Below are 19002 nucleotides of genomic sequence, written 5' to 3' on the forward strand. Positions count from 1 at the left end.
AGCCCGCGCGGAGCCCGCCTCCTGCCCCCGCGTGGAACTTTGTCCCGCCTGTGGGTTCCAGATCGGAGACTTGGGCTGCTGATCAATACAGCTCCCCACATGTGTGATCTAATCAAGCATTTTCTCCTCTCTCCAAGGCGGCAGCGTTTTATGGCATCTCCTCTCTGCCAGGCTCACCCGGCTTCTCTGGGTTATAAACTTTTGATGCCAGACCTCTGCAGAACCTGCCCAACCGCATTGTAAAGTAGCATCTCGGAGACAGAGAGGCAGAGGCAGAGCTATCCGTGACCTTCATCCCGCACCTTCCTTCCTGCTCTCCCTTCCAGGCTGCCTCCCGCCTCCCCGGGGAGCGTCAAGAAAGCGCTTTTTAGATGCAGGAGGGGCCTCTGGTTCTGCCAGGCTGGAGAGCTGAGGCAGAAGAACCACTAGACTCCGGAGAGCCTGGACTCGCTTCTCCTCCCTCCGCCCGCCCGGCTCGCTCATCCCTGCCTCTCCCCACGCCGCTGCCTGAGCCCCGCTGGCGTGTGGGGCGGGGCACCAGGACCCTGCTGCGGCCGGCGTTCGGGGAAGTTGTGACTGTCGAGGATGGGGGTCTGTGGGTACCTGTTCCTGCCCTGGAAGTGCCTCGTGGTCGTGTCTCTCAGGCTGCTGTTCCTTGTACCCACAGGAGTGCCCGTGCGCAGCGGAGATGCCACCTTCCCCAAAGCTATGGACAACGTGACGGTCCGGCAGGGGGAGAGCGCCACCCTCAGGTAGGGAGCTGCACTTCTTCTGTGACTTGACATTGACTTGAAAGGGGGCCGGGGAGAGAGGGCTAGGGGTGTGAGTGTGTGCGATGGAGCTCAGATGCAGGATCTTAGATGTGAACACGGAGGTCCATGCTTGGGACTCCATCGTGGGTAGGAGCCTGTGACGTGGCTAGATTCGCTTTTGCCTTGGTGCCAAGGTGAGGATTGAGAGCCCTGCGATGGGCACCCTGGGGGGTAGTCTAAGAAGGCTGGGTGCCTGGTGGCTGTCTCACCTGCCAGCAGGTGTGTGATGAGGCAGGACATGCTCAGGATGGGCTGATGGCCCCTCTCAGAGAGACACCTAACATCTCAGGCTCTGGAATTGCTCGTGCTGGGCCATGGCCCCTTGGGAGGCCGCTCAAGACTCAGCCATCCATGTCAGCCCTGCGTGGTGAGCGGTGCGCCTGGGCCCCAATTATAAATGACGAGGGCAGTTTTATCTTTGCCGGCTCAGGACCAGGAGAGGAAACATGGTAGCTTTTATGCAAGGGCATCACTCCTGTGCAAAACGCACCATCGGAACGCTTTTTGTTTTACCTTAATGAGTTACAGAGAATCACTTGCATGCCCCAGGCAGAGGGATGGAGATGCTCGGAATATGAACCTTTGGGGACTGGACCTGCTGCGGCAGAGACTTTAATAAAAACGCAGCCACAACTTTCCACCAGCTCAGCAGATATCATCTTTTATCCCTTTAATGAGGCAGCCCTGGTCCTGGGAGACAGATTCAGGGACGTCCCAGCTTAACTCGGGCTCGCAGTGTACACAGGGTGAATGTGTTTGCCCTGCCTAGGACTTTGATGGTTCGAGTGAGACATAAAACATCCTGTCCGGGACTCTGCAGCCAAAGGCCTGGCTTCTCCGAGGAACGGAGGAGGGGGGGGGGGTCCTTTCTGTTCTTCCCTTGGTTCCCCTGGTTGAACTCTCACTACATCTGGACAAGCCTCTTCCAAGGGAAGGAACGAAGGCCTTTTGGAGTGACAGCTATTTTTTCCCCCCCTGAGCCCAAGGACCAATGTTGGATTCTTGTCACTTTGGGTTTTTCTCAGCTACATTTTCTTTTGAGTTGGAGAATAGGTCCAGGAACCCTTGTTGCTGGAGTTCAGGGGCCTCCTGTTGAGAGAGAAAAGAGAAGGCTGGAGCCAGACCTCCTGGTCACTGGGCATCCTTTAGTCTGTCTCAGAGTAGAGTGCCATGTGCCTACTTCATTGCCCCCCACAAAAGCGTTGGGAGTCCCCTCCCTGAGAGATGGCGTTCAGGGTGCTTATTTGCAGTGAGCTCAAAGATAGGAGTAGTTCCTGGGCTCGGAGCAGCACCAGTGTACGCACCTTCACCAAGGGAATGCTGGTAACTGTTACCAGGTGCGGAGGGGTGTAGACGCTGCCACACATCTCTTCTTATCTTCTCATCTACTACTGGGGGCAAAGAGGGCCAGTATTCCCCGGGCCTCAGTGCTGACTTCCAAAATCCTCTGCCCTCTTGCTTTCCCTAAAAGTTACACTTGAACTTTCTGCTGGCCAGGATGCAATAAGACTTCTCCACCAGCAGAGGGCCAGCTTCCGTCTATCTTTATTTATTTTCTTTTATTTTATTAGCTACTGGCCTGTTTTCATGATCTTCAATTCTGATGTTTAGCAGCTGGGCTTGGTAATGGGAATGGGAGTGAATAAAAGGAAGAGCTGAATAGTTGTTTCGTGTGCTTTGTTTAGAGGGGAAAAAACAAAAAAAACCTTCCATGCTCAAGTATAACTGCTGTTACCTGATTGCATGCTTTGTTTTTTAAAAAGTGAGCACATGTCTTCTGTTGGTTTTGCTTCTCCTCTCTGTATAATTTGCCCTGAGGTGCACAAATCCAGCACATTGTCCACATTTTAATCACTTTCTATCCATTTACTTTTCCTTTTTACCTCGGGTTCTTTTATTGCCTTCTTCCTTCGTTTTTATGAGATGCCTCTATTTTAAAAGTTTGCTTTTTTTCCCCCCAAAGGCAACATAATAATGAATCATAATTTACTTTCTTCTTTTTTGCCTTCATCATTTTAATTTTTATCATCCCCTGATATCTTAAGTTTTGATTTCACTACTAGCACAATGCTTCTTAAAGAAACATAAATATCTCCTGCAGATTTCTGGGGGTCTCCACTTTTCTCCTTTTGTTCTCTCTGCTCCGCTGGTTTGCTGGTGAGTAGCTGTGTTTCTATCTCAAAGAAGCACTTATTTGTCAAAACTCAGAGGGAGAGTCCCTGCTCCCAGTCTCTGGAAGTCCATGGCTTCAACTCCAGATAAAGGTCATGCTTTATTTGGTATTGGGCAGTGCTTTTAAAGCAACGTCATTCTTGAGTATGGCCACTCTCTAGTCTCCTTACAGATGTTCCACGGGGAGGCAAGTGTTTGGGAATTTAGTGTTCCCAATGCATCAGACGCTCAGAATGTATTGAAAACACATTGAATGATTCCCACCCCATCAGCCACAGCAAGTCTTTTCAAATGTGGCTGCGGTGGATCAAAGAATCCCAAGTCTGTGTCTCTGTCTTGAACAGTCACATTGGAAGCCAAAGACAGATTAGTACAAGCAAAGCGATGGAGGGAGCTGGGTCTTTCATTGGATTTCCCGGTGAGCAATTGCCTGGCTTAGAGAAGGATGATTTTCTTCCTTGGAGGTATCGGTTTTCATGCGATAGGTCTTTGATTACATTGAAGGATGTTAGGACGTGTTGTGGCCAAGACGACACCGAAGTTCTGCACGTGGGTGAAACTCATTTGCTATAAGTGAGGCAATATTATCTTTCCCATAATTACTTCAAAGGGCTACTTGGGAAGTAGAAATAATTATTTGAATATTGAGTTAGCTTGCCTCCTTGGAAGAGAAAGTGTATGGAAATGGTGGTATTCACTGTGTCTGAGTTATGGCTCCTATGAATCCGATTTGAATTCATTATTACAAATGGGCCCTTTTGGCCGGAATCATTTCATTACAATTATCTGCTGTTGGATTTAAATGGGCTGTGCCTTCCCATGAGATTGGCTATGACGAGTCTGTGGGGTCCTGTGTCTGAATCAGCGCCACGTCGAGAAGGAGCCCGAATGCTCAGGGTGGCCCGCCAGTGTCTACCTCAGTTGCACAGATGATGGTCAGATGTGCCTTCCTCGTGGGCCTTGGTCTCCTCTCATGGGCTTTCGTTCCTCCCTGGGATCACATCATGAACATTTTGAGGGGTGTGAGGTAGGACAGAGATAGCAGTTGTTGCTGTAACTGTTCCAATAAATGGAACACACTGTTGTTGTTGTTTTAATTTTTCATATGGTGGGATAATCAGTTTTGCCGATCCAGCTTTGCTGATCTGGGATTATGCTTTCATATCTCTAGAATGCCCCCGAATTTTCATTAGGAGCCGGAGCTAATCCCTTCAGAACCAAGTATCTGAGGGTTACCTACCGCCGGGGACTAAGCTGAGCAGCAGGATCTTGCCGGTGCAGTGGGACAGTTGAGCTTTCTGTGCTCGGCCTGCGTGTTTCTCTGTATGTTGCACTCCCCAGCAGCGGCTTCTGTTTTGGGATAAATTCGAAAATTCAGACTAGACAACAGGTTATTCAAAAGCAGAGCGGGACTTTGCCTTTTAGTGTTTAAGTTGCCGAAGTCCAGTGAGGACTTGGGGAAGTGCAAAGGTTTTGCTCTTGGCGCCGCTGGCCTGGGTGCACATGTCGCTGCCGGGCTCCCTGCCAATGGAATGAAAGCTCTGGAGTGGGCACCGGTGCGGGCATCTAACAACTCCTTCCTGTGTGTTTCATGTGGAGCCAGAGTCGAGACCCACTGCCTTAAAGCCCTTTCCTGCCCCAGAGCACCTGAGCAAGGTGGTCTCCAGGGGACCTACCCCCACATACGTGTCTCCTCCGTGCCGGTATGTACCTACCATTCACGGGCTGCCTTGGCATTCTAGGAAGGGCACGGGGCTCCGGGGCCTGAACACCTGGGTTTGATTCTTATTCTACCGCTAAATAACCGCATGGTTTTGAGTGCTTCGGTTCAATCGCAAACATGTGGGAACAATATCTTCCCAGACTGTGACATCAGGTGAGATGAAGTATATGGCAGTTTTCTGTGAGCGATAAGGCATGATATAGGTGCAAGATGTCACCGTGCTCCGTGGCACGCCTCAGTCACGACCTGTGGCATTTCATCTGCTCTGCCTTTTGCTCCTTCTAACGCCCCTACTTCCTCCGACCCCCACGCACGTACACATACGTACCTTTAAAATGTACCTGTCTCTTCCCCATTTCACTCAGCATCCTGCTTCCTGTCCGTGGTCAAGAATTACCCTATTACCCCCATCTGAATTCCAGTAACTCTTGCTGCAGATCTCGCTTCCAACAGACGCACCCTGTGGACCTGCCACTCATGTGTGTCTATGGTTAGATGGTGAGGTCCTGGTCTTAGGAACCATGTCTTATGTGTGGAGTACAGACACCGTGGTGGCTACTAAGGATTAAGATAATCCGTTGAATGTGGCTAAGATAATCGACTCAGTCTCTTCTAATATATGACTGCCTCTGCAGCAATGAAGTGCTCACATATGAAGGGTGTCATGCTCTTCAAAATAAGATGCTGGGACATTCAAGCACAGTGGTTGGTTCGAGATCTTGGAGGCCTGAGGGATTTTTGGATTCTACTTAAATCATTTGTCAGGGGGGCCCGTTGACTCCCACATTGGTTGCAATCAGCCCAGAAACCATGCAAAAGGCTTCGCTATCCCCCAGGGCAAGGCACGGAGCAGGGCAGCGGAGTTGAGAGGAACCTTGTTGGCAGCAGTAGAGTCAGATATTTGGAAGTGAGGCTGTCAAATATTGGGAGGATTGCCTTGCTCCTGATGCGAGAAGATACACAAGGCAAGGAGGCAGCGGGGCAGACCGGCTGCCCAGCCTCGCCACCTGGTGTGTCAGGGTTGGGCATGGCTGAGGATCCAGGGGGCCTGGAAGGTTCTCTCAGGTGACTGATGGCTAGGGATGCATCTGCTCCCCCAATGCACCTGACCATGCCACACACCGCAGGCCAAAGCAGGGGATGGGAGATGAAGTTTAAAAGCACCCGAGATACATGCTTCCTGGCTTTCTAATTGCTCTGGGAAACTCAGCAACTCTTATCTAAGCCTTTTTGTTCATTTTGGGGCCTTTCACTAAATTTGGCCCTTGGGTTCAGTTTAGTTGTCGTTCTCATTTCCCTTCCTTTCAGCGTCTAAAAAGGGATTGTGCCCTTGGCCCACTTCCTGCGCTCCCCGTGTGGCTGGCTCAGAGGGAGTCAGAGAGGGGAGCAGCCCTGGCCAGCGTGGGGTCCAGGTCTGGTGGGGTCCAGGCTGAGGTGCAGAGAGGAGGAGCCAAATCCATCTTATTTGATCTTCCCAAGGGAGGGCTTTAAAAAATTCCTTATGAACAGGAAGCAGTGTTCACAGTCATGAGATAAGAGGAATTATGGTCTGAGACATTTTTAGGGCTGGCAGAAATGGCACTGCCTTTTAGTTAGGAATTATGTGCTAACCTCTTTTGATTAAAAAAGAAAATCTAGACAAGACAGCAGCGCAGGATTTGAGGCTGGTTCATTTGTTGAGACTTTCCCTGCAGGATCTGCTTGTGCTGGGGTGGGGCTTGGTTGAATGAGAGAGAGTTTGTATGGAGTGGTGTTGGGAGGGGAGTGGGCATTCTCTGTCCCCTCCCACCTCCCAGGCGAGGACACCTTCCTGGAGCTGCTAGTACCCTGTTGTGTCTTTTGTTAACAAGTGAAAATGGAAGCTTTGATGCCTTTGCAGCCCAGCACCAGACCCGCCTAGATCTGCATGCATTTCCTGAATAGAGAAGGTTAGAGGAGGGAAGGGGTGGAGCCTATGTCACCCTCCCTACAGCATCTCACCACAGACCCTTTCACAAAATGTGCCATGGTGGGGACCTTTGAAAGCAAACCAAGTCTATTTGCTAGCAGTGCCCAGAGTGACAGCTGCTGGGGGTCCCATGTGCTCCAACACAATCCTCAGTGCTCTTAGCTTTGAACCTGTCGGAAAGGCTGTCCTCTCCCGTCACTTGACCTCCCACAGCACACACAGCGTCTCCAAGGGTCACGCAAACCATGACCAAGCAAGCAAGCAATTTGTTGACAAGAACACCAGTGAATGTCACAGTATTTCCAAGAGAACTGCAAGGAAATGAGTGATCACTAGGGCCATATGGAATGAAGAGAGAAGTACTTTGTTTAATTCCAAAATACTATATATGTTATTGTATAACCTGCTCTCCTCATCCTTATATTCAGATTTTAATTTAAACCACTGAGGCTGTGAAAACAGAGAACCAAAGACCTTCTGCTCACCTTACTATTGAGGCATGCCCTAGGAAACCATGTGACCCCTTTTGGTCTCCTCTTCCCTGCAGATGGTACATTTTGCTTTAATCAAAGGGATGCTGAAGAACTTGACCTGGCTTCCCATAAAAGTGCTGATCAATTAGATGTTTAAAAATTAGTTTTGAATATTAAACATTTTCAGTGAATCTGAAGATTTATGGTATCTCGATTAACTAAGTTTCCATTGCATACTAAGAACAAAGAATCTTTTAAGTGGTTGTTAAGTTTTCTGGCTAGCTTACAGAAGATAATTTAACTCATAATTACCCAAGATGCTATACACCTAGCAATGAGAATAATAGAAAACAGCATTGTTGTAGAAGAAGTAATTACGCAAAAGAGAGAAAAAAATGAATATGATAATTTTCTATTTAGCGTGAATGCTGAAGAAAAGTAGGCATAATTAGAGGAAGGTAATATGGAAACATTTTCTCATATATTTCTGAACACTTTAAAAGTTCTGGAATTCGTATTGCTTTTGTTGTGCCAAATTTAATTTTATGATGCGGAGCTCTCATTTCACTTGATTCAAGTACATTTTCCACTTCTCAGATGATTGGGGATACTTTCCTAAATATTAATGAAGAAAGAAAGGCAGATAAAGGGAATGAAAGACAAAAATGGAAAGATCTGTAGGAGAGAAATTTTCTCAACATGTCAGCTAAGAGTTGAAGGAAGGCAAAGGAACGAAAGAGATGGGGAAAGTTTGTATGTATGAGAAAAAAAATAGAATTGCTAAATAGTCAGAGGAAGGAAAGAAAGAAGGAAGAAAGTGGTGGACAAGAATTACCTTGCTGAGTGTCTGGTGTGTGATTGTCTTCATCCCCGACTATCCATGTTGCAGGATCCCCCCATGCACAGGTGCCCAGAGCCCATCTTAAGTCAAAGCAAAGAGCAATTTAAGGCGCAGGGGCTCACTTGCTGCTGGAATCTGGCCCTTTCTGACCCTTGGTTCCCACCTGTCCCTCAACTAGAAACCCCCTCCTTGTCACTGAGTGCTAGTACCATCCTTCATGCTCTCTGGTGGATCTACCACAGGCCCGGGGTGACTGGGAGTACTGCTTTGTCCTGACAAGACCTTTTCTCCGAGAGACCTCATCCACCCTTGATTCCACTCTTCCCAGCCTACTGGTTTGTTGACTTCCCAGTGCTTACTGTTTGCCTGCTCGCCTGGAGGTCCTTTCTGGAGACCACCTCTCCCGAGGTCTAGCCCAAGGCACCCTTGCTCCTCTGCAATGAAACTGTTTACTCTCAGTCATTCTCAGATGCGTGACTTGCCATGTCACATATTTGTCCACCTTGACTGGATTGGTTGTTTTTGTTTTTTTTTTTACAATTGATGTCATCCCTTACAAAAGGTCTCTTGCTTGCTGTTTGGAACTCCCCATGATGGATAAAAGGAGGAGGCAGCCTCTGTTGCCCAGGGAATTGGTTTGGTCAGGTGTTTTATTCGAGTGGCCATGCTCACAGTGAGACACTTGACTAAAAGGTGCCACAGGGCAAGAGGAAATAATAGTGTTTAACTTTCTATTGTCCTGTGCTTTCCATGCCATCTCTGCAACTTTTCCTCTTCCCATTGTTGTTTCCATTTCCTGCCTGTCTTTTGCTAACTATGGCAATGTCCTCTCTTCATGTGTGTGTCGCCAGTGCCCAATACAGTACCTAACACGCAGCAGGTGCTCTGAGTTTGCTGAAAAGATGCATGCCTACCCCTTATCTCTATCTCTCTGTCCGCCCGCCCCACACGTATGTGTATTTTCTAATGAAGATATTCTCGCCCATTTGGAAGCAACTGGGTATTCTCTGCAATTACAACCAGAGATTCTGGCATTTAAATCCTGGCTGAGATAATGATCTTTCCCTAGATAGTTGGTATTTAACTTGTCCTGTCTTCTCTTGCTTATTATAATTGCAGTATTTGCGAATTCTACAATAGTCTTAAAGCCAGGAGATTCTGAGCAGTTGCAAGGGAGCTATGCCTACCTCTCCCCTTTTTATCAAGGTTACAAAGTGGAGGATGGCATATTCTGTTAGTATATCTGCAAACTTTGGAGGATGAAAAAAGTCCATGTGATAACTCCTGACATGGTAGAGGACATCTCAGAATGAAGGGATTTATGGACTCATTTCACTGGCCATCTCCATTGCAACTGCCTCTGTGCTAAGCTCTCACTGTGGTGGCCCTGAGTATGTCTCAGCAGCATGTATCCTGATGTGCTGGGCAATGGGAATAGTTTATAGGATATTCTTGATTGCGTGTTCCATTTTATAATTGCCTAATCAATGGGTGCTTAGTGATATATGAGATAAAATATAACCTCCATAAAAAGGCTAACAGGCTAAGACTTTGTAGTAAAAAAAGCTCACTTCAAATCCCAGCTCTAGCACTTATTGGCAGCATGAGGTTGGACAAGTGACTAAGTTTCTCTGTCTCAGTTTTCTGATTTAAAAACATAGGGACTGTATAGCCACCCCACTGGGTTGTTGGGGAGGAATTACAGAGCATTGAGTTTCTAAGAGTTTATATTACACTAGAGGCCTGGTGCAAAAAATTTGTGCACGGGTAGGGTCCTAGACCTGGCCGGCGATCAGGGCTGATCTGTGGGGTGACCAGCGGGGTCATCATGGGGGCCCCTGCTGGCACTTGCCTTGGCTGTCCTGGGACCTGAGGGCTGGGGGCAGCTCCTGTGTTGAGCATTTGCCCCCTGGTGGTCAGTGCATGTCATAGCAACCGGTCATTCCACTGGTCATTCTGCTGTTCGGTCGACTTGCATATTAGGTTTTTATTATATAGGATTCTCACATGTAGCGAGCTCACAATGAGCAGTAGCATTATTTGTTTTAAATATGTTATTGGATTCACTATTTAAATAAGCAGTTTAGACTGCCCACTATATGCCAAGAACTGTTCTAGGCAGTGAAAATTATAAAGTTCAGTTAATCTTAGACTATCATCCTCTTTACACAATCACATATAGTGAATGTGTTAGCAGAATAAATGGCCCAGAGATCAGGAAGCAGAGGAGGAAAGGAGAGAGTGAGTGAGAATAAGGGAGGAGGGGGGAGAACATGAACTTAAATTAAAATGTATCATAGTAAGTGTTCATTTTGACAAACTTGGATATTTGTATTCATCCATGTAACCGCCACCTGACAAGGTACAGAACATACTAGTATTTATCATGCTCAAAGAGTTTCTCTATGCCCTTTTTTTTAATTGTGGAAAAATATACATAACACTAAATTTATCATTTTAGCCATTTTAAGTGTACAGTTCTGTGGCATTAAATTTATTCCCATTATGTGAAGCAAACGCCACCATTCATCTGCAGAAGTCTTTCATCTTTCCAAACAGAAACTCTGTCCTCATTAAACACGAACTCCCATTTCTACTCACAGTCTCTGGCAAATACCATTCTCTCTTTCTCTACGAACATGACTACCCTCAAAACCTCATATAAATGGTATCAAGACAGTATTTGTCCTTTCGTGACTGGCTTATTTCACTTAGAAAAAGTGTCTTCATAGTTCACCTTCCTTGTTAAGTTTATTCCTAGAAATTTTTTTTTTGTAATTGCAAATTGAATTGTTTTTCTTTATTTTTTCTGATATTTTATTATTAGTATATAAGAATTCAACAGATTTTTGTACATTAATTTTATATCCTGCAACTTTACAGTATTTGTTTATTGTTTCTAATAGTTTTTGTGTGTGGACTCTTTAGGGTTTTCTGTATATAGAATCATGTCATCTGCAAACAGTGACCATTTTATTTTATTCCCAGCTGGGATGCCTTTTCTTTCTTTCTCTTGCCTGATTACTCTGGCTAGGACTTCCAGCACTATGTTGAATAACAGTGGAGTGTCTTGCTCCTAATCTTAGAGGAAAAGCTTTCAGTTTCTTACCATTGAGTATAATATTAGCTGAGGGTTTATCATATATGGACATTGTTATGTTGAGGTACTTTCTATACCCATTTTGTTGAATGTTTGGTCACAAAGGGATGTTGTATCTTGTCAAATGCTTTTTCTGCATATATTGATATGATCATATGAGTTTTACTCTGGAATTTTGTGTTCTGGGAGGTTGTTAATGACTCCTTAAAATAACTATGATGGCCCTGGCCAACAGGCTTAGTTAGAAAATTGTCCCATACACCAAAAGGTCACCAGTTTGATTCCTGGTCAGGGCACACAACTAGGTTGCAGGTTAGATCCCCAGTCAGAGTACATAGAAAAGGTAACCAACTGATGTTTCTTTCTCCCCTCCCCCTCTCTAAAAAAATCAATAAAAAACACATCCTTGGATAATAATAAAATCAAATCACTATTATGAGTATGCTAAGTGTTCTAATAAAAAAATGGATAACATGAGGAACAGATGGGTATTGTAAGAAGACAAATGAAAATTCTAAGAGAGAATAAAAAAATGCTGTAAAAATTATTGCAGAAATGATGAATGCTTTTGATGGATGGGTTTATTAGCAGACTGGACATTGCAAATGGAAGAATCAGTGAGCTTGATGATATGTCAATAGAAACTTCCCAAACTGAAAAAGAAAAGGACTGGAAAAAAACACACAGAAAGAGAATATTGAATAACTGTGGAGCATTACGAAAGGTGTGATATTGCATGTAATAGAAAGTCAGAAGTTAAAAAAGGAGTAGAAGAAATATTTGAAACTATACTGACTGAGAATTTCTCAAGATTAATGTCAGGCACCAAACCACAAGTCCAAGAAGCTCATGTATACTAGGAAGTTAAACACTAAAAACAAACAAACAAAAAACCCCACACACACATATATACACACACACACAACACCTAGGCATATAATATTGAAGAAATTCAAATGCAAAGAAAAAAATTCCTGGAAGAAGCCAGAGCTGGGTAAAGATTACCTATAGAGGAGCAAGTATAAGAAGGATATCAGACTTCTCTTCAGATACTACCTTAGAAAAAAAAAAGTGGAATGGAATATTTAAAGTGTTAAAAGAAAAGAATCACCAACCTAGATTAAGAGTTTGTCAAACAAATACTGTGGGTATTTGTCCCCAGTCGATAGGTGTACAAAACAAAATTTTAAAAGGTCTTTAGAGAGTAGAATCATGGACCAGGATTCATGGAAAGCATTGTGTAATTCAAGCTGGTTTTGATCAACCTGAATCTCACTCCATTTGTCTGTATTTACAGGTACAGCTTGCTCTTTGGTAATTGAATTATTTGCTTACTTGAGGCCCGATGCACGAAATTCGTGCAAGAGTAGGCCTTCCTTCCCCCGACTGCCTGCACCAGCTTCCCTCTGGCACCCGGGACCCAGGCTTCATCTGGAAGTTTGTCCAGTCTAATTAGCATATTACACTTTTATTATTATAGATTGTGTATTTCTCTCTTGCTGTCTCTCTCACACATGCACATGCGCACACATTTTCTTTTTTTATTCTTCAATGGGATGTTGGTTTCTTGAGGGCAGGGACAGGATTTCAGTTTAATTGTCTCAAGTACCTCCTAAGATGCTGTGCTAACAGTGCCTCTTATCAGTAGTCTCCTTGACAAGTAGCAGGTAGATTGCATCTATCTCTCTGTCCTTATCTCTTCCCTGATTGTGTAAGTAGGTATAATCAGACATTTATACTAGTATATGTATGATCACAACAAAGGTAGCAATAATAAAGAATATAAAGAACTTTTATTTGTGTAGAGATTTGCTCTTTCTCTCCCTGGGAAGTTCTTTTCCAAATGCTATGTATACATGGCAGGGCTGACTCATCTTCCTCTGTTACTTCCTCTCAAATGTTACTTCCTCTGTTCATGTTTTCTGAATTTATTGGTCTCCTTTATCTTATTGTTTTCCAAGCCTAACGGGCAATCATCGCGACCCAGGAAGAATTTTCTTTTGCAATATATAAATTTCTATCCAGCCACAAACATACAGAAATAGGACTGCTGAGACATATACCCAACAATCTAATTTTCATGCAACCAAAACTAGTTCTCTGTACCATTGTTTGGAAATATTGTATCTGTCTTTCCTGCAGAGCATGCAGAGGGAATAAACCCATCACTTGTATGCTACTAACTGTAACATAGTCTGTCAATTTCTCTAAGAGCATTTATAGGACTTGAGTTCCTGGGAGGCAGCGAAAATACCTCATTCATCTCTGTATCTATATGTCTGAGTACAGCATAATTCTTTGCCTTGGTCTTTTGTTAAGTCTTACAAAAACCCATTCAAACTATTTACAGACACAAGTAAGGACCATGGAACTCAAGAGGAGTGGAGAACTTTGGCTTCTGAAAGACTAGGGACTAGGCAGTCACATGGTCTCTTATTCCTACTTATCCCGAGTGTCTGCTTTCTCTGTCCCTTTACCTGTCTGCTTTCCATTTCCACAAGGAATCAGGTGGCCATTCTGCATATTCTGAGTTCACAGTTTCTCAACTCAGGTCAAGCATGTCTCCACAGAGTGTCTAGCACAGCGGTTCTCAACCTGTGGGTTGCCAACCTTCACAGGGGTCGCCTAAGACCATCGGAAAACACATATATAATTACGTATTGTTTTTGTGATTAATCACTATGCTTTAATTATGTTCAATTTGTAACAATGAAAATACATCCTGCATATCAGATATTTACATTATGATTCATAACAGTAGCAAAATCACAGTTATGAAGTAGCAACGAAAATAATAATTTTACGGGGGGTCACCACAACATGAGAAACTGTATTAAAGGGTCGCGGCATTAGGAAAATTGAGAACCATAGTGATTAATCACAAAAAAAATATGTAATTATATATGTGTTTTCAGATGGTCTTAGGCGACCCCTGTGAAAGGGTCGTTTGACCCTCAAAGGGATCGCAACCCAGAGGTTGGCGACCCCCAGGTTGAGAACCGCTGGTCTAGTATCTCTTGTTTCCCATTTCCAAAGTTGCAGGAGATAGAATCTGACTGTCCCAGCTTGGGTTGAATGTCTACTCCTACTGCAACCAAGCCAGGGTCAGAGGGGGAGGGGATCTTGTTTCAAGATGCTCTCAGCTCTAAATGATAAAACATAATGCCCAAAGCAGTGTAAATGTGCTAATATTTATCATATCACTTAATAAGGATGCTGAAGGGAGGCAATCTCAGGGTTGGTTCCCATGAGCTAAGTGCTGAGATCATTGTCTCGCATGGCTACAATGCGGCTGCCGCAGTTCTAGGTATCACACTCACACTGAACAAAGTCCTAAGTGTAGTCATTCCGGGCTTGTGGGTGTCTCCTTTGAAAATGTTTTCCAGAAGTTCACTCTCAGTAGATTCCCTTGTGGTGTCGTGGGCCAGGATTGCCTTTACATATTCAGGTCCTAGCTGGAAAAGTGGGATGGGAAAATGGGTTTTCTGGCATTTTCAGCCTTTGTGGTGGGAGGCAGTCTCTGTCACAAGGTACTGGTGGGCAGTTGCTGTTGTGCCGGCCAATCTACTGTACACAGGCCCCATGACATAAAGGCAGTTTACTGCTGTGGATGGAAGACAGTGGAGTGGAGGTGGTCAGATTTATTAGAGAACTAGAGGCCCGATGCATGAAAATTCTTGCAAGAGTAGGCCTTCCTTCCCCTGCCCCCCCCCACCCCCCCTGCTGCCAGCACCAGCTTCCCTCCATCCCCAGGCAGGCACCCAGGACTCGGGCTTCACTCTGGCCCCGGGTTTATCTGGAAGGATGTCCAGAAGGACATCCGGAAGGGCATCTGGTCCAATTAGCATATTACCCTTGTATTATTATAGATGGCAGGTTTAGGCTGAGCAGGTCCCCAGGGGGTGCTTTCTACAGATTTAGCACATAGGGTTGAAGGAATAAAGCAGACACAGTGTGTCTAATGTGCTCACCATGGTAGTCTGACCCTGACACAGAAGAACACACTGCGGGAAGCTCCCTTTATATGCTCATCCATGCTTTCTGAATCAACACACGTTGAAAAGACACAAGCTGAAGAAAAAGGGGCATGAGAAACAGGACACTTGGAGGCAGATGAAGTTTTAAACAGCCCCGCATGCTGAAATGAGGAAAGACAACAGCCCTGGTAGAGGGAGATGAGAGGAAGAAACCAGGTGATGGAGAGAGACAGCCACGTCGCGGGGAGAAGAAACTTCAGGGAAAACCATACACAGTGAGCGGCTCCGGGAGCCTAGAGGGTCAGAGTGGAAACAATTCTGAAATCAGGCCCCGGTGAAGGGTGAACTGAAGGGAGAGCAGCGGGGAGACAGGAGGGAGAAGGTGTGGGGAGGAGATAGCCGAGATGAATGAGGCGGCCCTGCCAGGCTCCTGCGGGCTCAGGCACAGGGTCCTGACAGCACAGGGTCCAGAAGGCTCTCCTGGCTTTTGAGGTCAGTTATTTATTTATTTTGCCACGGAACCTAACAAATTCTCAAACCAGATAAATCCAATTACCTGTGTTTTGCCTTCAGGGAGTGCAAAAGATTAATGGCGGTGTTTTGGAAGCGGCATAAAAAGAAATAGGTGGTAATAACAGGGAGGGCTCGTAAAAAGCAGCTCGGATCCCAGACAGGCCCGGAAAGCTGGCTGCGGCTCTGCCCCGGGCACTGGCTGCCCGTCTGCACTCGGGACCCTGTTTGCACACCGGCTGTGGGAGGGAATGGGAGCGGATCTCAGAAGACCCTCACCCCTCCTTCTCCAGTCCTGTGACTCCAGAGAGCTGAGCCAGGGCACATCGGCTTTTTCAGGTGATGCTCCCTTTAGGGCTTTCTCTCCACCTGCAAACAACAACTTTGATTTCTTAGGTTTTTTTATTTTCTTAAATATATTTTTTATTGATTTCAGAGAGGAAGGGAGAGGGAGAGAGAGATAGAAACATCAATGATGAGGGAGAATTACTGATTGGCTGCCTCCTGCACACCCCCCACTGGGGATCGAGCCCGCAACCCCGGCTTGTGCCCTTGAACAGAATGGAACCCGGAGCCCTTCAGTCCACAGGCCGACACTCTGTCCACTGAGCCAAACCGGCTAGGGCAGCGGTTCTCAACCTGTGGGTCGCAACCCCTTTGGCGGTCGAATGACCCTTTCACAGGGGTCGCCTAAGACCATCCTGCATATCAGATATTTACATGACGATTCATAACAGTAGCAACATTACAGTTATGAAGTAGCAACGGAAATAATTTTATGGTTGGGTCACAACATGAGGAAGTGTATTTAAAGGGCCAGAAGGTTGAGAACCACTGGGCTAGGGCATGATTTCTTACATTTTAGAATTAACAGAGCAGTTTTCCAGGAGTTACCGCCATTAATCTTCAGCAAACTCTAGGGGGAAGGGTTTGACAGTTATTATTTTCTTCAGTTTATAGATAAGGAGCTGAGTGAGCCTAGAACCTACCTCTCCTAATACTGACTGTGGTCTTATATTCTTTCCTTTGCTGCTGGGAGGGTAACCATTTTTGGAAACATTAATTTAGAAACAATAATACACCTGGATCCATTGCTGCATTGGTACAGTGAAACCTGCATAAGGGGGTGGGGAGACCGGCTGCTCTAGTCTTATTTGGTCTTGTTAAGTTTCATTGTTTGAGACTCCCGGCTTCCCAGAATGGCTTTTGGTTTGTGAAATGTTTACTCCAAAGTGCCTTGCTTGATATTCACACATTCAGCTTTTTTAAAATGTAATTATTTTTATTGAGATATAATTCACATACCATAAAATTCACCCTTTAAAAGTGTACAATTCAGTAGTTTTCAGCACATTCCCAAGGTTGTGCAGCCATTACCACTGTCTAATTCCAGAACATTTCGTCTCCCCACAAAGGAACCTTGTGTCCATGAGCTGTCACTCCCTATCTCCGCCTTGCCCCTGGCAACTACCAAGCTCCATTCTGTCCCAGTGACTTTGCCCACTCCGGACATCTCATAGGCGTGGATTTTTACAATTATGCTCTGCGTTTAACTTCTCCTCTACTTCTCCAGTCTTCCACTCCTTCCCTTTCTCATCCATTCCACAAACACTTTTTTAAAAATATATTTTTATTGATTTCAGAGAGGAAGGAAGAGGGAGAGAGAGAGAGAGAGAAACAGCAATGATGAGAGAGAATCATTGATCAGCTGCCTCCCGCACCGCCCCTACTGGGGATCGAGCCCGCAACCCAAGCATGTGCCCTGATAGGGAATCAAACCTTGACCTCCTGGTTCATAGGTCAACGCTCAACCCCTGAGCCCCACTGGCTGGGCCACAAGTACCATTTGAGTTCCTACTATGATGCAAACATTGTGTCAGTCTCTGTAGGTGGAGAGGAACAAGCTTTCAAGCTCATGGTGGTAAGGCAGGGAGGCAGGGGAGGCTAGAAGCAAGCGCTTCAAGACATTCAGTCGAGTCTCATGTCCTCTGACAAGGTACACGTGCACTTTCAGGCTCTGCTTGGTTCCGGCGGCTCCGTCTGAGCAGGGTCTTCATGCCCAGGACCAGCCCTTGCACGGGAGAGACTGAGGTCACTGCAGCCTATTGCCCAGGACTCAGCTGGTTTTCACAATCATAGCCCAGCTCTGACGTTGCCCCCTAACTCCTGAGGAGCAGGCTCTTCCTAGCACCCTGTTCTCACTGCTTGGCTCACATGTTCCTAACCTTAGCCAGTATTGGAACCATCCGGAGGGTTTGTTAGCACACAGTTCTGGGCCTTCACCAAGAGATTCTGATTCAGGGGGTCACAGGAGAGGAATTTCTTACAAGTTTCCTGGTGATGCTAATGTTGCTTGTGCCAGGACCACACTTTGAGAACCACTGTCTCAGCATATGCCCTTTTCTTGCCAGTCTCTGTCCTGATACCCTGCCTGGTAAGTTAATCCTTCCGAAACGGAGCCCCTTCTCTTCTCTTCTAGTCTCTGATCAATGACCCAAGCCTTGCAGTTAAGTCCAGGCTCAAGGTGCAAGGTCGAGATCACTACCTACTGTCCCCAATGTTGCCTATTTCTGGCTTCGATGGTCTTCTCTGATCCCACTAGACTGACCGATGTATTGAAAATTTCCACTTTTCCTGTATATCTAGTTTTGTCTAGTGTACATCTTACCAAAACCTGCAGTTAGCTCTTAGGACTAATCCAGCTTGATTTTTTGCCCCTGTGGTAAAATGAGCCAGACATAGCAATGCCCCAAGACAAGACACCAGTCAAGTCCAGGTGCCTTCATCACAGTTCCTCCTCCCAACTTTCCTATTTAATGAGATTGACAAAATGACTTTATTTCTTGACCTCTAACATTTTGTTGGCGTGTCTAAGTTGAGAAGGAGGATGTGCAATAAATACTTCTTTGTAGTCTAAATGTTCTCACCTTCTAACATATGTAAGATCGAAGGCGATTGTAGAGTCACAGTAAAGAATGTCTAGGTTCTTAGGAATTTCAGAAAGACCCATATTCAGCTAAACATGTCAGGAAACAGGAGTTGATCATTGGAGATGTTGTAAAGTGGAGTTAACTGACTTAAAAAATAAATAAAAGACCTACTACTTTGATATAACCATTTTTACGTTTATAAAGAAATGGTTTTCAGACACCACAGTATCCACACTGTATGACTCCAATTTATTAAACTCAAAAACACGAAAAACAAATCAATGATGGTAGAAGTTAGTACAGGAACTTCAGGTGGTTATGAGAAGAGTTTGAGATCAAGGGCTGAGTATTGGCATGAGGAAGATTTACTTACAGCAGATTGAGAGTGCTCTCTATTTTGGTTTGGGTGTCATTGCCCAAGTGTGTATATTAAAATTCATTGGGCTGTACTCTCAGTAGCAGTGCCATTTAGGAACTTTATTTTTGAATGTCTGCTTTATCTATAATAATAAAAGC

General features: G+C 45.4%; 1 protein-coding gene across 2 annotated transcripts in view; it reads left to right on the top strand.

Moving 5' to 3' along the window:
- Positions 1 to 22: 22 nt before the first annotated feature.
- Positions 23 to 19002, top strand: part of OPCML (opioid binding protein/cell adhesion molecule-like) — a 426180-nt gene continuing 407200 nt past the window's right edge. For both annotated transcript variants that reach the window (XM_005884362.2, XM_005884363.2), the window contains exon 1: positions 23 to 752. In XM_005884362.2, coding sequence (XP_005884424.1) covers positions 586 to 752 — 167 coding nt within the window. In that variant the 5' untranslated portion in view covers positions 23 to 585. The remainder of the gene's footprint in view (positions 753 to 19002) is intronic.

The sequence above is a fragment of the Myotis brandtii genome, unplaced genomic scaffold (assembly GCF_000412655.1).
Source record: "Myotis brandtii unplaced genomic scaffold, ASM41265v1 scaffold826, whole genome shotgun sequence".
Classification (NCBI taxonomy): Eukaryota; Metazoa; Chordata; class Mammalia; order Chiroptera; family Vespertilionidae; genus Myotis; species Myotis brandtii.